This window comes from Microcebus murinus, chromosome 5 (assembly GCF_040939455.1).
Source record: "Microcebus murinus isolate Inina chromosome 5, M.murinus_Inina_mat1.0, whole genome shotgun sequence".
NCBI classification, from domain to species: Eukaryota; Metazoa; Chordata; class Mammalia; order Primates; family Cheirogaleidae; genus Microcebus; species Microcebus murinus.
In genome coordinates this window covers 100,002,981-100,028,427 of record NC_134108.1, presented here as the reverse complement: position 1 = coordinate 100,028,427, position 25,447 = coordinate 100,002,981, and the positions used below count along the sequence as shown (strand labels likewise).

At 34.6% G+C, this 25,447-nt stretch overlaps 1 protein-coding gene across 3 annotated transcripts in view; it reads right to left on the bottom strand.

Annotated features, from left to right (window-relative positions):
* The window catches only part of SUPT3H (SPT3 homolog, SAGA and STAGA complex component), a 426,870-nt gene that overhangs the window by 68,926 nt on the left and 332,497 nt on the right, over nucleotides 1–25,447 (bottom strand). For all 3 annotated transcript variants that reach the window (XM_012743354.2, XM_076003315.1, XM_076003316.1), the window contains 3 exons: nucleotides 23,632–23,707; nucleotides 18,433–18,545; nucleotides 16,965–17,072 (listed from right to left, as the gene is read on the bottom strand). In XM_012743354.2, coding sequence (XP_012598808.1) covers nucleotides 16,965–17,072; nucleotides 18,433–18,545; nucleotides 23,632–23,707 — 297 coding nt within the window. The remainder of the gene's footprint in view (nucleotides 1–16,964; nucleotides 17,073–18,432; nucleotides 18,546–23,631; nucleotides 23,708–25,447) is intronic.

Here is a 25,447-nt window from a genome sequence, read left to right as displayed (position 1 = left end):
TTAATATTATCAGGTTATTATTTAAATAAAGTATTAAAAATGGAACCTCCATGTTCTTGAAATGGTAAGCTAATTTACTACAAAGCACAGTAGGTATCAGATGTCAGGTCATCACCCTTAAAGAATCAAGATAAAGAAATATTCAACTTGAGTATTACTATAACTATCGTTTAGAAGTCATTTGTAGCCTATAATTAATATTATTTGTTTTTCTGATAATTACTACAATTTTTACTCTCATAATTCTTTGTAAGGAATATAACTCTATGAATAGCATCCTCTACTGATAGCAATTTGACAAAATCATATCAAAATGAAAAAGTACAACCTCAACTCAGTAGTTTCACCTGTAAAAATTCATCCTACAAATATATTACATAGATACAAAATAATACATACACACAAAGGTATTTATTACAGCACTAATTGGATTGATGAACTAAGAGTTCGTCAGTGAAGGACTGGTTAATATATTATGATATATCCATCCAAGAAATGAAACCACAGGAACCACTGGAAAGAACGAAGCAGTTCCCTACAGACCCTGTGGAACTCTCTCTACAATATATTTTGTGAAAAAAAATACAAGGTATCCAACTGGGTGGTATATGTTACCACTTGTTGAAAAAAAGGCAGACCGAACATTATAGGGTACACCAAAAATCAGTTACCAGTGCTTATCTTTTGGTGGGTATATGGGTGGCAGGAGGACAGTGCTTAGAGGGAGAATTATTATTCATTGTTTATCCTTCTCTACTTTTAAAATATACTTTTTAAAGCACCTGTATGCTTTTCTTATTACTAACTAGTAAAATAATTTAAAAGTGTCCACAAACCAGTGTCTGCTAATTATCCAAGTTGAACCTGAAATATGACCCAAAATATAAAACAATATATATATCTTGACTATTTTTTATTATTTTAACAAGATTTGAAATAAGTCAAATAAAACTTTACTTTAGGTATATTTCTCAATTTCATTCCAACAATACTCTAAATAATATATCTTCATTACATATAATAACATGGATTAAGTTATTTTAATCCTCACTTGGCACTGATATAAAAGTAGACAGATTTCTTTGAGTGCTTTATCAATTCTCATTACAAATTCTTTGTTTCAGTTGTAATATATTAGAATAAATGCAATTGGCAGGTCCCCAGATGTGAGTAAAGACTCTTCTGTGAGTCAATTCTGCTCCACAATATGAATATGACCAATATATGCTCATTCGCTTGCCAGTATAACAGGTATTTGTGAAGTAGGTTGAGGGCACGCTATACTTTGGTGAAAATGCATGCAAATACTTAGCTGGATTTGGAATCTAAATAGAGTAAGTCTTCCAGAAGAAACTCAACTGGAAATACAGACAGAGATATATCAAGAGGGGTCACTAACCTGTATACTAAGTGGAGTAAGAAGTTCCTGTGTGTTCCTCTATGGCATCTCCTAAATTTACTCCTTCTTCTTTGCAAACTGTATTTATTTTTGATTCCTTTTCTCTATGGCCAATATAAATAATATCTTTCCTCTACATTCCCAAATAAATTTGGTTTTGGTATGGAACATTTTGGTCAAAATCTCTCAGAATCTCTGCCATGGCAATCAAATAGGATTTGGGAACACTGAACCAGGAGCCTGCTATAGTAAATAAATCTTCATGTTCTTTCAAAATTCACATATTGAAATCCTAACCCATAAGGTGATGGTATTAGGATGTGGGGGCCTTTGGAGAGGTGATTAAGTCATGAGGGTGGAGCTCTCATGAGTGGTATTAGTGCCCTAATAAAAGAGCTCAGAGAAAGACCCCTCAACCCTTTCACCATGCAAGGCCAGAGTGAAAAGATGACTATGAACCAGGGAGGGGGTCTTCACCAGATACTGAATTTGCCAGTACCTTGATCTTCAACTTCCCAGCCTCCAGAACTGTGAGAAATACATTCCTATTGTTTATAAGCCATCAAGTTTATAGTGTTTTGTTACAGCAGTTCAAATAGACTAAGACAGAAGCATACCAGAAACTACTTTGTGACTGGTATTTGTAAGATATGGAGACAAGACAGCCTGTTCAAATCACGCTATTTTTGCCAAAAGGGTGATGTTAACTTATATAAAAATAAAAATACTCTATTTAATTAACAATGTCATTAGATTTTCCATTTTGCCAATTTCAGGTTCATCTGCTACAATTTAGCAACTGCTAACATTAGCATAATGAAGTTACCAAATACACTTTTACATTTTCTTGATTTGCCCATTGAGTTCTTTGGAAGGCAGCCTTTAAATCTGAAATGGTATATTCCTAGTATTATTTTCACCTCAACAAATATCTTCACATGCCCTTCATCTGTCCACATCCAGTCCTTTACCTAGGTGCTCATAATCTGTTCAAATTAAAATTTTATCTCAAGTTTAGAATTTTGAATTAAGCAATGACTCTAGAATTTAAATAATATTCTTCAAAATTCTTTTGGAACAATTAGCATTAAATTTAAATGTTTATTCTCTGATATTAAGAATATTGTATTTGCTATAATCACATATGATGAGTGTTAGATTTATATATGTATTCATCCATCTTTCCCATCCTGATTATACCCACATTTCAGGATATTCTTTAAATTTTCAAAAACTAAACCTACATATTTGACAAAATCCTGAGTACTGCTCTCTGTATAAGGTTTGCAGAAATCTCTGGGGGGCCAAATTCTATATTTCCTTAAATAAAGTGTTAGCTGTTTGGTAAAGTTCTTATCTGTATGTCAGGTCCTATTCCTCTTGACTGCATTCATATTCCATTCTTGTATTCTTCCATTTCCTCTTTATTTATGTCTTTTCAGCCAGAAATTGATGCTGGGTACTGGAAGTTGAAGTATCATATGGAATTCTACACATTTTCTGGATTTGACTATTGCCTCCCTGCTTGTCTTTGCTGGTTTATACAGAACAGAATCTCTTAGCAGTTTGAACTCTCAACTGTGGTCAAGGAAGTTATATTAAAACTTGCGTTGCCCTTGGATCTCTTACAAATATTAGTACCTGTTCTCTTTTCTTCCCAGCTGAAAACTTCTTGGCAAGGTAAAGTGTCCCATCTGTCTCAGCCTTCTCCTTTACCAGAGTCAATATTTAAGAAGGACCTAGAATCTCAGGTCTGCCTTCTTATTCTTTCCACATCTATAATATTAGGTGGACTAGATTTTTTGCTAAAATTGAAGTCTTAGGAGTAATGCGTATCTCAGACTAGAGCAAATGAAAAGTTAGTACTACTATTACTATTATAATATTCCTGTCACTCACTGACCATAAGGCTGATATATAAGCTGTGCAAGGAAGTATCCTCTTTTGCCTTATTATTGTATTTTTAGTCTTTCCAGAGCCTCACCCTTACAGAAAATTTCTTTTCAGATGAAGGCAGGCCATTCATTGGCCAAAGGTTTTAGTATATACTATACCTATTTTTTTTTTCATTTCAAAGCTTAATTGAGGTGGTAATTAATTGTTAAAATTGTAGTTCTCTATAACTAGGAAAAGCTTCTCTTCAAGGAAATTAAAACTAGAAGAGTTATTTAAGGAGAGGACAATAGAGAATCACTATACTCAAGGATGTATACATTATTAAGTTTGGATGGGACGTAAGAAATCATCCACTCTAAACTATTGCAACTCCTACTTATTCTAGAGATGAGAGAGTGAAGATAAGAGATATGCTCAAGGTTATAACAACAGTATTACAGCTATGGCTATACATCAAATCTCTTGGCTTCTAGTAGACATAGCTGGTATGTATTAAGTAGTAGAAACTTTATTGTTTTATGTAGAATGTATTGTACCATGATACCACCATAGATTAAGTTTTCAGTGAGTAAAACATCAAAATATATTGAGTATGAATACAGAAAGATGTGCATGAATAAGCAGAAAAATAATTAATGTCTTTGAAGTGGGGCATTATTAATTTTGATGTCACTAATTCCAAATTTAGGAGAAATCAGACATGGACTGGGCTAATACTTACTCAGGAAACTTTTGCTGTAAAATAAATTTAATGGTTTTCAACAAGATCAGGAGAAAAATGTTTAAATGTTCAAGAATTTCCAAAAATTTATAAAGAATTATTTGATGTATATATAATCACTAGGTTAATTACAATGCCTTCTCACATACTTTGTACAGAAAATCCACTGAAGAGGTCTTTTGGGTAACATTTTATTACCATAGTTGGTAACAATGTTACTGAATGAGCTAAAATTCTTTAAAACTACTTTACAATAGAAAAATTCCTTGTAGTTTAGACTTACCCTTAATAAATAAGCAGTGAGCTCTGCTGTTTTGTAAATGAAAGGGGAAACCAGAAATGAGATTGAAATTTAAATTTGCTTACTATGAACTATAAGATTATATCTTGGCATGATTCTACTACTTGTAATGGTAAATAGTTGTTATTGTACCAAGAGAGTTTTAGATAAAAGTAGAAGCTTTGAAGAAATAATAATAAAACCAAGCACACAAAAGCACTGGAGGCTGATCAAAAGCAGGCAGAAACTGGGAGTGTCTACTTTTAGAAGAAGGGAATGGTAGTAGATTGAGTTTCCTGTTTTTCCCATTTTACTAAGGGCAGGATCCAGTTAAGTCTAGAAGATAGCTAAAATACAACCTCAGAGGCTTGACAAACTAGAAGCCAAGTTTGGGGAAATCACAGAAGGTGTAAAGTGAGAAAGGAAATTCCAAAAAGGACAAAATGAAAGAGGGTGAGCCATCCATTTCATCTTAATGGATGTTATGGTCAAACTACTGAAAATCAAAAATAAAGATACAATTCTAAAGCATCTGGAGAAAACAATATATGACATACAAGGAAAAATAATACAACTACTAACTCAATAAAACAATAATATAAATCTACTGATGAAAAACAATGGAATGAATTATACTACTGAAAAATAAAACTTTCAACTCAGACTTTTATATCCAGTGAAATATCTTCTCAGAATGAAGGAAAAGTAAAGACACTTTCAGAAATATGAAAACTAAGATAATAACCTGCATACAACAAATATTAAACAAAATTCAGCAGAACACACACAAAAAAATGATACCAGAAGAAAACTCCAGTCATTAAAAAAAAATAAAGAATGATGGGAATAGTAAATATTAAACTCTATCTTTTCTTTTAGTTTCATTAAAATACATTTGATTATTTAAGGCAAAATTATAGTATTGTGGTTTATAACATATATAGATGTAATAGGTATGACAATTATAGCCTATAGGATAGAAGTAAAGTAGATGGACTTATACATAAATTCAAGAGTCTTACATTTTCTGTGACTGAAGTAATATAATAATAACTCCAAGTACACTGAAAAATTATGGATGTATGTTGTAATCCTTAGCATAACCACCAGAAAGAAGGATATAAAAAGATATTACAAACAAATCAATAAATTAAAATAAATTTCTAAAAAAGCATAGTTAACCCAAAAGAAGACAGGAAACAGAAATAAAGAAAAAATAAAGGGAATAGGCAGAAAACAAATAGCAAAATAGTCAACTTACATCCAATGACGTGAATAAATACTTTAAATGTCACAGAATTATAGACAATCGTTAAAAGATACAGGCAGAGGCCGGGCACAGTGGCTCAGGCCTGTAATCCTCATACTCTGGGAGGCCGAGGATTGGATCACTTAAGGTCAGGAGTTCGAGACCAGCCTGAGCAAGAGTGAGACCCTGTCTCTACTAAAAATAGAAAAATTAGTCAGGTGTGGGGACACATGCCTGTAGTCTCAGCTACTCAGGAGGCTGAGTTAGGAGGACTGCTTGAGCTCAGGAGTTTGAGGTTGCAGTGAGCTAGGCTAACTCTAGCCCAGGAGACAGAATGAGACTCTGTCTCAAAAAAAAAATAAAAAAAGATACAGGCAGAAAAAAAGGATAAAGAAGCAAGACCCAACTATTTGCTGCCGATAAGAGATGCACTTTTAATATATTAGATTTACCTTTCAATACAGGCAGACCTCCTTTTATTGTGCTTTGATTTATCATGCTTTACGGATATAGTATTTTGTTTTTAGAAATTGAAGGCTTCTGGCGAACCTGGTTGAACCAGTCTATTGGCGCATTTTTCCAATAGCGTGTGTCCCACTTTGTGTCTCTGTGTCACATTTTGGTAATTCTTGCAATATTTCAAGTTATTTCATTATTATTTTATCTGTTATGGTGATTTGTGATCAGTGATCTTTGATGTTACTATTGTAATTGTTTGCTGTGTTCATATAAGACAGCAAACTTAATCAATAAATGTGTGTTCTGATTACTCCACCAACTGGCTGTTTACCACCCTTCCCCACTCCCATCTCTCTCCCTCTCCTTAGGCCCCCCTATTCCCCGAGACACAACAGTATTGAAATTAGGACAATTAATAACCCTATAATAGCTCCTAAGTATTCAAGTCAAAGTGAAAGTCACACATCCTTCACTTTCAATCAAAGCTACAAATGATTAAGCATTAATGAGGGAGCATGTCAAAAGCTGAGATAGGTCAAAAGCTAGGTCTCTTACACCAGTTAGCCAAATTGTGAATGTAAAGGAACATTTCTCGAAGAAAATTAAAAGCACTACTCCAGTGAACACATGAATGAAAAGAAGGTGAAGCAGTCTTACTGCTGATACGGAGAAAGTTTGAGTGGTCTGGACAGAAGAAACCAACCACAACATTCCCTTAAGCCAAAGCCTTATGCAGAGCAAAGCTCTAACTCTCTTCAATTCTATGAAGGCCAAGAGAGGTAAGGAAGCTGCAGAAGAAAAGTTGGAAGCTACCAGATGTTGGTTCATAAGGTTTAAGAAAAGTTGCCGTCTCTACAAGTAGCCGTCTCCACAACATGAAAGTGCAAGTGAAGGAGCAAGAGTTCATGTAGAAGCTGCAGCAAGTTATCCAGAAGGTCTTGCTAAGATAAATGAAGGTGGCTACACTAGACAACAGATTTTCAAAGTAGGTGAGACAGTCTTCTATTACAAGAAGATGCCATCTAGGACTTTTGTATCTAGGAAAGAGAAGTCAGTGTCTGGCTTCAAAGTTCCAAAGGACAGGCTGACTTTCTTGTTAGTGGCTAATACAGCTAGTGACTTTAGGTTGTAGTCAGTGCTCACTTACCATTCTGAAAATCCTAGGGAACTTAAGACATATGCTAAATTTACTTTGCTTGTGTTCTAAAAATAGAGCTTGAGTTCTATAAATAAATAAGAGCACATTTGTTCATAGAACGTTTTACTAAATATTTTAAGCCCACTGTTGAGATCTACTACTCAGAAAAAAAGATTTCTTTCAAAATATTACTGCTCATTGACAATGCACCTGGTCACCCAAGAACTCTGATGGAGATGTACAAGGAGATAAATGTTTTCATGCCTACTATCACAACATCTATTTTGTAGCCTAAGGATGAAGCAAGTAATTTCAACTTTCAAATCTTATTATTAAGATATACATCTTATAAAGCTATAGCTGCCATAGACAATGATTCCTCTGATGGATCTACGCAAAGTAAACTAAAAAGCTTCTGGAAAGAATTCACCATTCTAGATGCCATTAAGAACATTTTGATTCATGAGATATGGTCAAAATATCAACATTACCAGACATTTGAAAGAAGCTGATTCCAACTCTCGTGGATGACTTTGAGAGGTTTAAGACTTCAGTGTAGGCAGTAACTGCAGATGTGGTGAAAACAGTAAAAGAACTAGAATTAGAAGTAGAGCCTGAAGATATGACTGAATTGCTGCAATCTCATGATCAAACTTGAATTGATGAGGAGTTGCTTCTTATGGATAAGCAAATGAAATGGTTTCTTAAGTGGAATCTACTCCAGGTAAAGATGCTGCGGACACTATTGAAAGGACTAGAAAGAATGTTGATATTCCATAAACTTAGTTGATAAAGCAGCAGAAGAGTTTGAAAAAACTGACTCCAATTTTGATAGTAGTTCTGCTAAGCGTAAAATGCTGTCAAACAACATCCCATGCTACAGAGAAATCTTTCATGAAAGGGTCAACCAAACTTCACTGTTGTCTTATTTTTTAAAAATTGCCACAGCCACCCCTTGATTAGTCAGCAGTTGTCAACATCGAGGCAAGAACCTCCAACAACAAAGTGATTAGACAGCTCAGTTGACTGTTAGCATTTCTAGCAATAAAGTATTTTTGACTTAAGGTATGTACATTGATTTTGTAGACATAATGCCATTGTACACTTATTGATGACAGTGTAGTGTAAACATAATGGTTATATGTACTGGGAAATAAAAAAATTCATGTACCTTGCTTTACTGTGATATTGACCACTTTTATGTGGTTGTGTGGATCTGAACCTGCAATGTCTCTGAGCTATGCCTGTATGAAGATACAAATATGTTGAAAAAAATGGATAGAAAAACATATACCAGGTAAACAGTAATTGCAGTAAGGCAGAGATAACTATGTTAGTCAGTTAAAGAGACTTCGGGACAAACATTATTTTCAATAAGAGAGGTTTTATAGAGATAGAGAGACATGGAATGTGAGACTTAGTAATGCTAAAGTATTCATATTCCAAACTGATTTACGCATTCAACACAATCCCTTTCAAAATCCCACCAGGTTTTTCTTTTTCCTTTTTCTTCGGTAGTAACTAACAAGCAGATTGTAAAATTTATATGGAAATGTGAAAAACACAGCATATCCATATTAAGCTTGAAAAATAACAAAGTTTAGAGACTTATATTACCTGCCTTCAGACCTAGAATAAAGGCTACAGTAATCAAAACGGGTGATACTAGCAAAATAACTAATAAATAAATTGACAAAGCACAATTGAAATTCCAGATATAAATCCATATTGGTATATTGTCACTTGATTTTCAATAAATCTATCAAAGCAATGGTGCTTTTCTTCCACTGGATGGGATAAAACAGAGTCTTTTCAACAAACAGCTCTGTAATAACTCTATATCCATAAGAAATTGAATTTGGCTTCAACTCAGACAAGATACAAAAGTTAATATGACTAGATTAAGAGAACTAAATGTAAAAACTAAAGCTATGAGGCTTCCAAAAGAAAATACAGGGGAATATCATCATGACCTGAGAGTAACCAAAGCTTTCTTAGATAGGACATAGAAAGGCAATACACATTTTTAAAAAATTGGATAAATTAAGACTTTATCAGAAATTCAAAATTTCTGCTCATCAAAGGATACCACTATGACAATAAATAGGTAAGTACAGACTGAGAGAAAATATACGAAAAACATGTATTTGACAAAAGACTTTTATCCAAGATACATAAAGAACTCTTGCAAATTGATAATAAAAGCCAATTGCCTCTCCCTCCAAAGAATTGGGTGAAGTACTTGAGGAGATACTTCTCTGAGGAAGATATATACAAATGATCAATCGGTACATAAAAACCATTAGTCATCAAGGAAATGCACACTCAGACTGTAAGTTACCAGTAAACATTAATCAGAATGGCTAAAAGTAAAAACATGGACAACATCAAATGCCAATGAGGATGTGGAGCAACTGGAACTCTTACAGATTGTTGGTGGAAGTATAAAATGGTACAACCTTTTTGGAAACAAAGTCTTGCAGATTCTTTAAAAACCTAACACATATTTAACTCTAAGACCCAGAAAATTCATTCCTGGCTATCTACCTAAGAAAAATGGAAGTATTTCTTCTTAAAGATTTATACAAGAATATTCATAGCAAGTTTATTCATAATACTTTAAAAACTGGTAACAGCCTACATATTTACTACCATGAGAATGAATGGACTGATATAGTCATATAATGGAATATAAGTTAGCAATAAAGAAGAATAAATTATACTTATAAAGAGGAAGATAATTATACTGAAAAAATATAAATTTCAAAAACCTCCCAAATGAATGAAATTTCACACAAAAGAGTAGATACTATATTCTTCTTATATGAACTTCTAAAACAGAAAAAACTATCTATGATGAAAAAATCAGAACACTGGCTGCGTAAGGATGTGTCAGGAATTGACTGGGAGGAAGCATGAATTCTGAGCTGAGGATAGTGTTCCATATCTTGATGGCATTTTAGAAAAAACAGGTTTATACATTTGTCAAAATTCATCAAATGGTACACTTAAGGGTCAAGTGGTTCACCGTGTGTACACTTTACCTTTAAGAAACCCCATAAATTATGCATAATGTAGAGTCTAGGCATGAAATTTACTGATGTCTAAAACATACTTTGCAGTATATAAAAAAAATAAGATGAACCGATAGATGAAGGGATGATTAGATGAACAGATACAGTAAATGTTTATATAGTAAATATTTAGTATCAATAAACACCGTGAAAATATAATAAAATGTTAATTGTAGAATCTAGGTGGTAGAGATAGGGTGTTTACTCTATAATTCTTTTAATTTCCGTGTGCTTAAAATTGCTTATAATAAAATGTTAGGGAAAAAAGTCAATATCTTGCTTTATCCAGAAGAAAGCTGTTAAAAAGGTATAAGCAGAAGCCATTAAGTATGGCTGAATGTAAATTAGCTGCTTCTAAAAATATGACTGAGAAAAACAGAGCACATTTTTCAGAACTTTGAAAAGAACTCAAAGAGATCCTCTTAACTCTGCACCAGAAAAATAATTATCACTGATCTTCTTTCTTTTCCTTTGCTTGGTTTTAGCTGAGTCTTGTGTAGCACTGCCATTCTCTAGGGATCCTGATGCAGTTTTCCGAGTGCTCTGACTCAGGTGATGGAGCTGTCGGTGTAGGAGGAGGTGCGTGCTCAGGAGAGTCTGGGGCAGGACTTCATGCAAGACCCCTGCCCAAAGAGGTATGGCTTTGAAATAAAATGACCAGGCCTTCTACTGACATTAGATTTTCTTTAGTGTCTCATGAATTTAATGCTATTTGCAGCTTACAAATGTAAAATTTATTCTTATTTAGTTCATAGAAACGATACCCTCATCTTGCTCCATGGGTCTAAATATGTTAAATTTTAATCTGTGTACTCATTTAGACAAATCAGAATTTGTCTTATACAGCTTCTAAAACTTCTGATTTTTTCAGATACAGACATTTCTACTTGGAATTTCTGCTAGCATTTCAAATTTACATGTCTCAAAAGGAACCCCTACACTTTCTCCCCAAACCAGATGCCTTTCAGACATTATTTGTGTCAATGGAGACCAGCATTTTCCTAGTAATTCAAACTCAATGGCTTAGAATAAATGTAGATTCCTCTAGACATTCCCCATATTTCTTTCCTCTTTCCTTCCCTCCCTCCCTCCCTTTGCCATCACTGCAAGTCTGTTCTTTCTTTCATGTGGAAACACTTGAGATATTTGAAGATTTTTATTTCATAGCCTCTTCTTTTCTATGGTTGAATACCCCAAGTTCCTTCAACCACTTATTATGAGACATATTTTTAGGTTCACACACCTGCTTCACGCACCTGCTCCTCTACCCCATTGCTCTCCTTTAGAGATGCTCCACTGTGTCAATGTCCATCCTATAGGATGGTGCCTAAACACTAAATTTAAAAAAATCCCTTATCAGTCATGTCACAATATTGGCTCCTAAGTAATTTATAGGCAAATAAAAAGCTTTTTCATGTATGGCAATATTTATCTACATGTTCCTCATCCTATCCACCATTCTAATCATACTATCTATTGGCCCTTAAGTCTCTAGAATGTATTCAAAAAAGTGTCTGGGCACAGTGGTTCATGCCTGTCATCAAAACAACTCAGGAGACTGAGGCAGGAGGATCACTTGAGCCCAGGAATTTGAGGGTGAAGTACATTATGACTGCACCTATGAATAGCTACTGCATTCCAGCCTTGGCGATATAGTGAGACCCCCATCTCTTAAAGAAACAACATTACGTTAGACTTTGCAAAATGCCTTGCTGAAATTCAGACACTAGTTTCAACAGTATTTCCTCGATCTGTTTACCTAGAAACACTATCAAACAAGAGGGAATGAAGTTAATCTGGTATGACTTTTTTTCTGAAAAAACAACACAGCTCCTAGAGATCATTGCTTCATATATATAAACAATGTTAGGAAAAAAATCGACAAGAGAAGGAAATCAAGGGCATCCAAATGGGGACAGAAGAGGTCAAACTATCGTTCTTTGCTGACAATATGATCTTATATCTAGAAAACCCTAAAGATTCTGCCATGATACTACTGGAGTGGATAAATAAGTTCACCAGTCTCAGGTTACAAAATCAATGTACAGAAATCAGTAGCATTCCTATACGCCAACAACAGTCAAACTGAGAACCAAATCAAAGACTCAATACCCTTTCCAATAGCAATAAAGAAAGTAAAATACCTAGGAATACATGTAACCAAGGAGGTAAAAGACCTCTACAGGGAGAACCATGAAACATTAAGGAAGAAAATAGCAGAGGACGTAAATAGGTGGAAAACCATATCATGCTCATGGGTCAGCAGAATCAACATCGTTAAAATACTACCCGATCTAAACTACTAAAATACTGCCCGATCCATAGTACCCGAAGTGATCTACAGATTCAATGCAATCCCTATTAATACCAACATCATTTTTCAAGGATTTAGAAAAAATAATTCTATGCTTTGCATAGAACCAGAGAAGACCCCATTTAGCAAAAACAATCACGTAAAAAGAACAAACTGGGAGGCATTAATTTACCAGACTTCAAGCTATATTACAAGGCTATAGCAATTAAAACAGCATGGTACTAGCACAAGAACAGAGACATAGACCAATGGAACAGAACTAAGAACCCAGATATAAAATCATCCTCATATAGCCATCTAATCTTTGACAAAGCAAAAAAAAAAAAAAAAAAAAAATGCACTGGGGAAAAGAATCTTTATCCAATAAATGGTGCCGGGAAAACTGAATAGCCACATGTAGAATACTGAAACAGGATCCACACCTTTCACCTCTCACAGAAATCAACTCATGGTGAATAACAGACAAATACCTAAGGCGTGAAGCTATAAGAATTCTAGAAGAAAATGTTGGAAAAACTCTTATAGACATTAGCCTAGGCAAAGAATTTATGAACAAGACCCCAAAGGTAATCACAGCAACAATAAAAATAAATAAGTGGGACCTGATCAAATTAAAAAGCTTCTGCACAACCAAGGAAAATACTGCAAGAGCAAACAGACAACCTACAGAATGGGAAAAATATCTGCATGTTACATATCCAATAAAGGGCTAATAACTAGAATCTATATTAGAACTCAGGAAAATCAGCAAGAAAAAAAATCAAACTCTATCAAAAAGTCGGCAAAGGACATGAACAAAACATTTTCAAAAGAAGATAGACTAATGGCCAACAAACATATGAAAAAATGCTCAACATCTGTAATCATCAGGGAAATACAAATCAAAACCACAATGAGATATCACTTATCTCCAGTGAGAATGGCCTTTATCAAAAAGTTCCAAAACAATAAATGTTGGCATGGTTGTGGAGAGATAGGAACACTCATACAGTGCTGGTAGGACTGCAAACTAGTGCAACCTCTGTGGAAAGAAGTATGGAGATACCTCAAAGAGATACAAATAGAACTACCATTTGATCCAGCAATCCCACAACTAGGCATTTATCCAAAAGAACAAAAGACATTCTATAATAAAGGCATCTGCACTGAAATGTTTGTAGCAGCAAAATTCACAATTGCAAAGATGTGGAAACAACCCAAGTGCCCATCAATGGTGTTCTACTCAGCCACAAAAAACAATGGTGAAATAGCACTTCTTATATTATCCTGGATAGAGCTGGAGCTCATTCTACTAAGTGAACTATCATAAGAATGGGAAAACAAACACCACATGTATGGTGGTGCTTGCATCACCATCAAATTGGTATCAACTGATCAACACTTAAGTGCACCTCTAGCACATACAGTCATCGGTTGTTGGGCAGATAGGAGTGGGGATGGGGGATGGGTCTATACATACCTAGTGGGTGTGGTGCATACTATCTGGGGACATGCTTGAAGCTCTGAGTTGGGTAGGGCAAAGGCTATATATGTAACCTAACATTTGTACCCCTGTAATATGCTGAAATGAAAAAAAAAAAAATTTAGAAAATTAACTTGAATTAATATTAAACTTCCTAATCTAGTATGGGGAATCCAAGATTAACTAGCTCAGCTCCTCATTATGGTTAGTGCTCAAGAATGATACTCCTTAAAATACAATGCATTGTATATCAACCCCATGCCTTGAGTTTCCAAATTCACTGTACATAGTAGTACCACCACTTGGATCTTCTTAAAAACATCCTTTTGAATTAATCACCCTTCAGTGAAGAAATCTTTAATTGTTCCTTAATAACTCCAGCAGTCTAATACCCTATACAATCTGAGCCTGAATTTTCTTTCCTTTCTTTTTTATTTCTTTGTGACAAGGCCTTCCTCTGTTGCCCAGGCTAGAGTGCAGTTGGTGTCATCAGAGCTCACTGCAACCTCAAACTCCCGCACTCAAGCCTCCTGAGTAGCTGGGATGACAGGTGCACGTGCCACCATGCCTGGATAATGTTTCTATGTGTTGTAGAGACAGGGTCTTACTCTGTTGCTTAAGCTGGTCTCAAACTCCTCGCCTCAAGTGATACTCCTGCCTCAGCTTCCCAAAGCTGAGCCTTAATTTTCTAATTGAACTTCCTACTATTCCACCTCAATGAATCTTTTGCTTGAACATTTTAAACACAGTTGGGCTTTTCCCCCTGTACAATGGTACTTATGCTGCCTCTGAGTCCTAGAGTATTCTCCCCTCTTCTACCTTCTCATCAAAGTCCTATCTTATTTAACATTCAGCCGCTCAGATTTCTGAAGTCTTTGACTATAATTAGAGATGTTTTTATTTGTTTGTTTGTTTTACTTCTGTACTTTCTGTCTGGGTCACTCATCTGGAAATCAGTATCTTCTTCTTAAATTGTTTGTTCTTTTATTTGCTTATATGCTTTACAAAATGTTTTTTCTCCCTAAACATACAATTCCCTTCTGGACCCAGTTTGGTACAGTACTTGAGGTACAGGCCCTCAATGTTGGTTGCTGATTTTGTCAGGTGTTAAAGGGCAGGAAGGAAGACTTCCTTCATTCTCTCCGAATGTTCATTTTGACTACCAGGCACAGGGGAGGTGGGGTGTATGCCAGGCAGGAAAAAGCTAGGGTTTATACTCATATATTTTTTCAGGACGCTCTCTGACACTCATGTTCCCACCTCCCAGAGAGCACAAGAAATCCAGCACACATGGGACATTTCTCTCAACTGCTGGGTAGCTGGGAACAGCGGCTGTGGTTGCTAAGCAGTTGCCCAGGGCAGCTTGGCCACCCTTGAGAACCAAGAAAGGGGAGGAAATAAAGAGTTTTCCTAGCCATGAAAGCAATCACTTGAACGTTAAAAGAAAACTAGTCTTGTTATGTTCACAGTAAATTTCCTCAATTAGAAATGTTACAACAAATTTGTCTGATGTTAATGGAAAGCATACTTATACATATATTCATAAAGTGAACACGCATCAAAGACCTTTTAAAGAGTATTCTTTGACATCATAATTTGGGTTTGTAACATAAAGAAAACAAATAGTGTTTAATCAACTAAGTAAGCTTTAGGGACTTTTAAAGTATGCTGACTGATAATGATGTATTTCTTTTCTAAGAAAAAAATGGATTTTTAATGGGCATAAACATTTTAATCCCTACTTGGATATCAAGTCAATCAAATTCTCCAAGGGGCATAATAAGAAAATATAAAATTGACTTTTGGTTTTTAATAAGATGCTATATAAGTTATATATCTTAATACATTTTCTAAGTATCCTAGAGCAGAGATACTTAAACCCAGGGTCCACAGGGTTCACAGATCCTCTAGATCCACAGAATGGCTTCAGAGGGTCTCTGAACAACCTGCAATTATATGCAAAATTTGTGAATATGTTTATGGAGAAAGGATTTATAGGTTTTAACAGATTCTCAAAGAGGTCTGTGACCTAAAAAAGATTACAACTACTTCTTAAAGAATATTTGAGTCACAGTCCTCAGCTATAGATACTAACAAGAGTAGATATTTGTAATTAAGGTACAGATACAAAACAGGCTTAGTCATTTTCAGGTTGTATATTTCACCCAGCTTGATCCAAAATTCACTTCACAATTATGCATGTAGATATTAACCTTCTTGCTGTCTTTTCTATGGTTATTAGGTTGAATTATGTGAAATTGCTATTTTTATTAATAAAAAAGGTCAAATATTGGCAAATACATTCAACATATTGTAATACATTTCTAGTTTTTAGGCACATGCTGCTTATAGAGAATACTGTGTATACTAAAAGTGGTGCACAGTTATTATACAAAGCCTTAAAATTGGCAAGAAGACTTTATAGTCCCTTAGGTAGGATCCCAGCAACAGAAACCAGATTTGAAAAGGATATTATTTTCACATAGTAGGGCCAATCTAAAAACTGAAGATAAATGGAGCCAACCTTTTTTAAATCATGTTTACAGACAAATCAATAATTGAAATAGAAAGTTATCAATAAATGCCAGGAATTATTATTATAACAATAATAATTACCCTCCAATCTTTTGAGGTACAATGAAATAAATAACTTTTCCAACATTATTCAATTACTTAAACTAGTTGGTCATCTCCTATGTAAATAAGAAGTCCTCTATAACTATCCCTTTCAATGAAGGGCTAGGAAAGCTAAGTGAGGCAAGAAAAAGGTGGGGAAAAAAAATCACTGTATTAAATGGATTGTCAGGGCCTTGCACATAGTAAGTGCTCAATAAATAGTTGTTTGAATATTGAATGCTTTTTGAGTAAAAGTTATACAGTTCTGTATAATTTTTTTTAAAAAAAACTACTAATATAAATGCCAGATGTGACAAAATCCACAGATATGTTACAGACTTTTTTGTGATACTTACCTCAGCAGAGTTGTGATACTGAATGAAGGTTGCTGAAATCGCATGGCTGAAGGGGTCCCCTGCCTTGGTTACCATGTCCTGCCTCACAAGAAGAGCCAGATCCACTAACTAGAAGATTAGAGCAATGAAATAAAGTCACACAGCTGAAAGTAACCATGAATACCACTGAAGCAATACATTTTTTCATTTGATTGTTTGTTTTGAGACAGTGTCACGCTCTGTTGTCTAGGTTAGAATGCAGTGACGTCATCATAGCTCACTGCAACCTCAAACACCTGGGCTCAGGCGGACCCTCTGCCTCAGCCTCCCGAGAAGCTGGGACTACAGGTATGCACCACCACACCCAGCTAAGTTTTGTAGTTTTTAAAGAGATGAGGTCTCACTCTGTTGTTCAGGCTGGTCTCGACCTCCTGCCTGAAGCTATCCCCCTGCCTTGGCCTCTCAAAGCGCTGAGATTACAGGTGCAAGCCACGATGCCCAGCTTTAAGCAATACATTGTGAATGTGATTGATAATACTTTTTGACTAAAAATGTATATTGTGGACATGAGCATACACTTTCATTGACTGGTGAATGGACCTATCTGAATACAATTGATATTATTCTGAACTTCTAGGGGAGTAGCCCTCAAAATTTATTTAATAATCACTAGTACAGATTTCTAGGACCCAAGCCCAGAAATTCTAATTTATTAGGTCTGCTCTAAGAGTGTAGTCTAGGACTATGGCCTCCAACCCCTGGTCGGTGGTCCATTAGGGACTGGGCTGCAGAACTCTGCCCCTCCCATGCAAAAATTGTCTTCTATGAAACATAGGAAAGGCGGGGACACACAGTAGGTGGCAAGTGAAGCTTCATCTGTATTTATAGCTGCTACCCATCACTCACATCACTGCCTGAGCTCCGCCTCCACTCCCCACCCCACCCCTGGGGAAAAACTGTTTTCCATGAAACCAGTCTCTGGTTCCAAAAAAGTTGGGGACCGCTGGTCTAGGAATATGCATTTTAAACAAGAACCAAGGAGATGCTGATGATTGTGGTCTAAAGATCACAATCTTTGCGAAACACAATCTTTGAGAAACTCTGTTAGAGGGCAGTGATTCCAGACTCAGAATTTGGCAAGCATTCAGATCATCTCACATACCTAGGAAGGTTTTTTTCAAAGCTCAAAAATAATCTCTAAACAAGGCAGATGTGGACTTTGCATTCAATGCCAAGAAAGAGTATGCAGCAATTCTATTTCTGGTTAGGATAAAGCTACAAGAAAAAGTCTTTTTTATCCTAACACCTGCCAGAGCTGAGGATGCAAAGAAATATAATTGAACTAAATTCTAGAAAATGATAGAATTGTCACAGGAGAGAACTCATATCTATCATTCCTGGTAGAGCAGCAGATAGAAGAACTGATCACGGACAGAGATAAGGAAAAACCAGCCATGTGTGGCCTTATGTGACAGATTAGAATTCTTACCTGTGCCACAGTTTCATATGCTAAATATGCCAGAATTTCCATAGCGACAACATTGGGTTTTATCTCCATACTGCTGCAGTCCAACCAGTCTCGAAATTTGGAAGCTTTTTTAGCTAGCCATTAAAAATATAAGTGTAGAAAATTTAATTTTTATAGTCTATTAATATTGTACATTACAATCAAAAAATGAAAAATATGATTAGTCAGAATTACACACAAAAAATAATGTCTATAAAATGCAATGTTTTTGAACTTTATTAATGTCATGATATTCTGGCCCACAGCTCCAAGAAATCCAAGTTTTAACCCTTAGGTACAAAGCAACACAATGGTTGTTTTCGAGAAATCCCTCATGCATTTGGGTCTTTTATTTTGTAACTATGCTATATGACATAGTATATCAAACCACTTAAGGTTTAACACATCTCACATTATTCCAGAATAAGTTACCACTGGCCATAGTTTATGTTATAACAATAGTTGGAAGATGTACTTGCTTGATGTAACCTTAATTTACTCTCATGGAAAGAAAATCCTGCAAGAAGTAACCTGTGATGAAAAAAGGACCAAACAGAAACTGCATTTTTAATACTTTCCAAAATGTGTCTATTATTAGAATAGGCTCAAAGCTGTGAATTTCAAATTAATTGATATCTGGCCTGATCTAAGCATGTGATTACATTTCCTGATTACAAAGATGTCTAGATTCTTAAGCCCGACTCTCAAAATTGTCCAGACTGATTCCAACCTGCCTTTATAACACTTTTCTATTAAACCATCACTTGGCCTTGAGTATAATCTTCTGTGTTCATTCCTGCTCTCCTCCTTCCATGGAATGCTCTCCCATCACTCTTCTTCCATCATATGAATCCTTACCTTCAGGCCATAGTTATACTTTCCCCACTATAACCATTTATTGAACACTTACATCATCAGATAGCCTTTCATGACTGCTTAAAATTTCTCCTCATGTCTCTGCATACCTAACAGTACCAAGAATATACAGAACCAAGCACATATGGAACCTTTGGTTAAATATCTTTAAACTGCCACAGTGTTAAGCAGAGTCTAATTTGATATAGGGCCTTCATTAGACATTATTAATTTAACTAGTAACCTGCAGGGAAAAGATTGATAGTAAAGATTTTATCAAATCTATAAGATTATCTTTTTTTAATAAAAATCCACTGATTATTCTTTTGATTAATCTGGTCCCAGAGGACTATAAAACACTTAACGATAACTCAAAGCATGATGTTTTGATCCTTCTAGATAGAATCTTCATGGATTCCACATACACAAGAGTTTTCTTTTAAATAAATCACTGAAGACATTAAGTCCTGCTATCAAAGCACATATCCAAAGCTGTCAAATGTGGCAGAATTATGATAATCCCCCTTAGAGCTATCTCCCCAAAGTAACTAATCTTCCAAATACTATCTGACATGCAACATTCCATCTAAATAGTAAGCTGCAATAGCTCACAAACACTTGTTTAACATCTGTGGAATATTTCTGAAGTTAAAGTTAATGGGCAGCAATTTGGCAAGATCAATAAAATGTACCTTATTCACTTCTCTTGACAGACCGTTAGGACAGAAACAGGTATTTTGTGATTATGCACCGAACAATTTATTTTAAAAGTGAGGGGATGGATCATTATTAGTATTCAGTCAGATCTACCCACATAAACAACAGATTTAGTAGCTTCATCACGAGATTATAAATACTGAGAATGAAGGGACAAGGACCATGCATCCACCATTGTATACCCAGAACCTCAAATAGTGCCTGGTATTAACAGACCCACAAGAAATATCTCCAGAATAAATGACTGAATGAATGGATGAAAGAAAAAAATATTTCTTTAATAAAAAGGTAGGGTCCAAACTTTCCTATGCATCAAAAAAGATGCACAGAAGTTCCAAAAATCACTTGGGTTATTGTTATTCCACTAACAGGTGAAGGTTCTCTGGGCTAATGCCCTCCTTGTCACCTAGAGAAGGACTGCTTCAGAGACTGACCCCTCCCCAGTGTACTGTTGGTTCCAGCAAAAGAGGCATAGATACCCCTAGTTATGACAGTTTTCACGAAGAGGTGAGGTGCCTCAGAATGAATGAGTTCCTTCCCTTTGCCCCTCTTCCCAGCATATCAGCAAAAAGGGTATTCTGGAAATTGATTAGCAATGTAAACAGAATCCTAAACAATAACCAAAAGTTCCCAGGATTATCAGCTTTCTGAAACTACCTGGGTTTTCAGCGTGTGCTAGACTTAAAATAACTTTACATAATAATTTCATATGGAAATTTAAGATTAGTTACTTTAACACACTTTTTATTCTTATCAATGATCACCAACAAAATTTAAATTTCTTACAATATTCCATTCTCTCATTCCTGCATACTATTTCACTTCTACCCCATCCCTCTCACCAGTCTTTCTATACCTGATCCTTCCTTCAGGGTTCTCTGTAATGCTCATTCCACTCTGAAGAAATTCCTCTGCAACTTTAACCTCTTCAAAAATCACTGCTTTTTGTATTAAATGAAAATAGCTTTCCTTGGAGAGCATGGTTTTTCTTGGAACCTTCCACAGTAAGGAAACCTTACTCCCTTCCTTCTACTCATATTTATGAGCAGCTACTATTTGCCAGCCTGTTCGTTTTGCCAGATAGCAGAGGACCTGTCGGCAGTATCTTCATTCACTTAGTTGCTCCCACAGGAAAAACACAAAACAACAAGTAGCAGACTTCTACCAACTGATAGCAGACTTCTACCAACAGAGTTGGAATTGTGTTTTAACAAATAACTATAAGCCTGTAATTTCCTACCCCACTAAACAATCATTTACGTATGGGGGCAAAATAAAGCCATTTTAAGACAAAAATGAGTGCTTTAAGCCCTTACAGAGTCTCATGAAAAACAAGATTAGGCCAAGAAGGAAAGTTTAAATACTTATCAATTTAAAAAATTTTAAGTCAGGGATGCACAACAAAAACTAAAGATAACAACTGAAATAATACATATAGAATATAGGAATATATAAACTAGTAGAGGAAAAAATGAAATGAAGAAACCCAATCAATCTAATAAAACATAGAAACTGGGAAAAAGCAAATAAAAAAGCAAAGTAAATTTGCTTTTTCACAAGCCTATACAAACCCAAATGTATCAGTAATTAAATACATATAAATTGAACTCATCAATTAAAATACACAGAGCCTTTGTGATTGATTAAAAAGAAAATCTAGATATTAGTTGTTTATAAAAACCAAATATAAAATAAAAAATTGACAATAAAAGATCAGAAACTAATTTACCAATTATAAATTTTAATTATAAGATTATAATCAAAGAAAGTTCTGTGAGTCAATATTAATATCAGATTTAAAAAGATGTTAAAGGAAATGACTATCTGACTTATATAAATATAAAAACAAAAGATTAATGAGTCATATCAGTGTGCTGATATTACAGCTTACCCTTAGCCTATAAAGTTATAGACTCATTATTTTAAAATATACCGGTAATCCCAGTGACTGATGAGATCAAATATTTAAGAAGACACTTAAGAAGACCACAATTCCTATATCCTGATAATTTATTATAAGGAGAAGAATAAAAAGAATCTAACATTCTGACCACTGCAAGAATGATTTCTGAATTTGTTGACCCACTTGGATTAAAGAATTCTCAACTATAGTATTCTGTCATATAAAACAGATTCTTCCACCAAGATTCCATAATAAAGTACTCATGGGCACCATATAAACAAATATTTTAAAATGACCAAATCCTTCCCTTCTACAGAAAAAAAATCAAGCATAATATATTGTTTATACTATAATTATTTTATATAGAAAGGGGAAATACCAATTTTTAACCTACTACAGTTTATTATTGAATTAAAAACAAAAAATAAGTAAGTAAAAATCAGATTTTCAAACAAAAAGCATGAGACTTTAAGCCTATTATTAATAGTTTTAGTGTAAAATAATACTTCTGTTCCTTTAAGTGAGTTAAATTTAAAATATGATTTTAAAAATAGTTAAACTGTACTAAATGTTCTTTATAAACTGGAGATTTATACTTATAAAGACTTGAATGCCATTTTTAAACCTAAAAATTATAATACAAAAACCTCTCATTTGCTGAAATTGCCATGATCTGAAGTGCCATTTACTTAATGCTTCACAGATGTATGATGCCAAGTTGTTAGTCAGATTGGAAAGTCTATTTAGTTACAAAGAAAATCTTGCAAAACATATTTTCCTATATTTTACTGACATTTACATGGGACACTACTTGAAATGTGTCATTTATTTGCACTTTGTAATATATAAAGAAGCTCTCACTTTCTTTTTCCAAATCAAATATGCTGTTATTGTGATCACATAACAGCTTTTCATTTAAAGACACCATTGTTTCTATAATCCCTCAGACCAGGGTCATGTGCTACTTCGTCATATTTTTAACTGGACTTTTCATCACACTTTCTCTTTGACCTTTACCCCAAGAACCTTAGTCATCACTGATCTGTTGCTGTAAGGATATTTTGCTACATGATCCAGCTCATTAGCATGAGTCTTTATGTACTTTTAATAAGCTGGTATGCAGTGATGTAAAAGTACTAATTTTACCACTAGGTTATTAGTGTTATGAGAACTTGTACTAATGAATTTGGCTCATATTGAATGCATGCCACAGCAGGAGGTTAGACAAAAATGGAAGAGACTACTGATATGTTCTTTTGTGGTAATATGAGCATGCATAAAGGAAAAGTTTGGTATTTATAATTAATATTGGGAGATTTTGAATGTCATGACTGTACTACTAGAGTCCTTTATGAGTCAAATACAATAAGAAATACTAGTGTAAATATGACTAGGAAACTGTAAAAGAAATTCAAATGGGAATATTAAGAAAAATGGAATTTTTCTGACTAAAAGTAATATGAACATGACACTCTGTATTAGTAACACCCTTTAAAACTTACTGAACACTATTAATTGCAAAACAGTTGAATGTGGTAAAATCTTTTATAGGCTCCTGCACAATGCAGGTTGTTTCCATAACAGTTATAACTATGCAAATTATTAAATCCACCAATTGCTAAGAAACAGATTGTGTCATACTCTAGTACATCTATAATACACAATCTCTTATACGTATAATTAAATAAAATTAAATGCTTACTTACAGAAACTTAATTGTCGACTTTCACAGAATTCTGCATATTGAGCTGAATCCATAATTCGAGTTTGTCTTTCAGCTCTCTAAGAAATAAAGACAAAGACACAAAGTTATTTAAAGCAAGTAGACTATTATATACGTTTTCACAGCTTTAATTTAGAATTGAAATACTTTTTTCCTTTCCTTACTATAGAACTGCAGTCCCCACCCCTAGGCTATGGCCCGATACCCGTCCACAGCCTGTTAAGAACTGGGCCACGCATCACCATGCATGGAAAAATTGTCTTCTGTGAAACCGGTCCCTGGTGCCAAAAAACTGGGCACCGCTGCTCTAGAACAGTTTAGTAATACCATATAGCCCATGATACATAAAATTATGACCAGTAATAGTAGTTATGAAGTTTGTTTCTTTTGGAAATAAAGTTCAAAATGTTCTTTTTTGCTCCTTTGTTATTGAAACTACAACTAAGGAACCTCACTTCTTATATTGTGTACTTCAACATTTTCTTACTCGTACCACCTTTTCAAAGGAAAAGAAAATGGTGAAATGGTGAAGGAATAATAAACCAAACAAAAACTGTTATTAAACTGTTGTTAACTATTATTGCCCACATGCTTTAAAGTTGTGATTTTTTTTAATGTTAAAGCGGGAGTCAGCAAATGGAATCCATATATTTCCCCTCAGTTAGAATATGGGGCCAGATGTAACAAACCCATATTTCAGATTACAAAGAAAATAAAGAAAAAGGTAAACACAACACAGATCCTTTAATCTGAGTCCACGTATGATTCACAGTGTGGTGCAGTTTCATTCGTGGGGTTTTTGATTTAGTACAGCAGATGTTTGCTGCTTCACTGTCCCACAAGAGGTAGAATGATTATAATTCACTCATAGTTTGGTGGGAAAGAATATGACCGCTTCCGCTTCCTTGGTAAGGGAAGCATTTTGAAATGAGACAGGCTGGTACTTCTTGGAATGGGTTTCTGGCAAGTAAACAAAAAAATTCCCTGAGATTTTAAATTTTTTTCTGCTTTGGAAGGACTTTCAGCAAGTTATCTTTATCACGGTTGTTGGAACATATAAGTATCACTTCTTCAAATATCTGTGGATGTTTCTGTATTTTTAAAACTGAAATTATTCTTTTTTGTTTGATTTGGGTGAGTGGTCAATTCCAATGATAGATCAGTTGATGGAATGAATGGTGTACTTACTATAGCTCAAGACAGAAAAAACAGATGGGGCAGTGAGAGTTAAGGTAAAATTTACTAACTACTGTGGTTCCTTCTAAGACTACTCGTTTTCCCCCTCCTTATCTTTCTCCCCCCTTCTTTCTTTCCCTTCTCCTCTCCCTTCTTTTCTTATCCCCCCACACACATAGTCACAAATGTACATATGTGTAGAAACAAAGACAGACTTCTATTCCTTATTTACCCTCTAGTTTCAAGTATCCTTTTTGAGCATAAACAAGCAAATATTTTATATATATATGTAAATTATATACACGTAAAGATAAAATATTTATACATACATGTGTATATATAAAGAAAAAAATACACATGTATGTACATATATGTATGTGCATATGTATCCTCTTGTACATGTATTAGAAACATCATGTTTCCTTAAGGGTATTATTAAGTGGATTTTTATTTACTCGGAAGTATTTTTTGATATATAAATGCATGTCTTAGTTTTGGTCCTCTTTTTAATGTATCTGACATATGACTCAAATGTTTGCTGATGAAAAATAGGAAGCAAGGAAAGGAGAATTTATTTATGTGTTTTGAACATCACAAATAAGTCACTAATGTATTTATTGAAA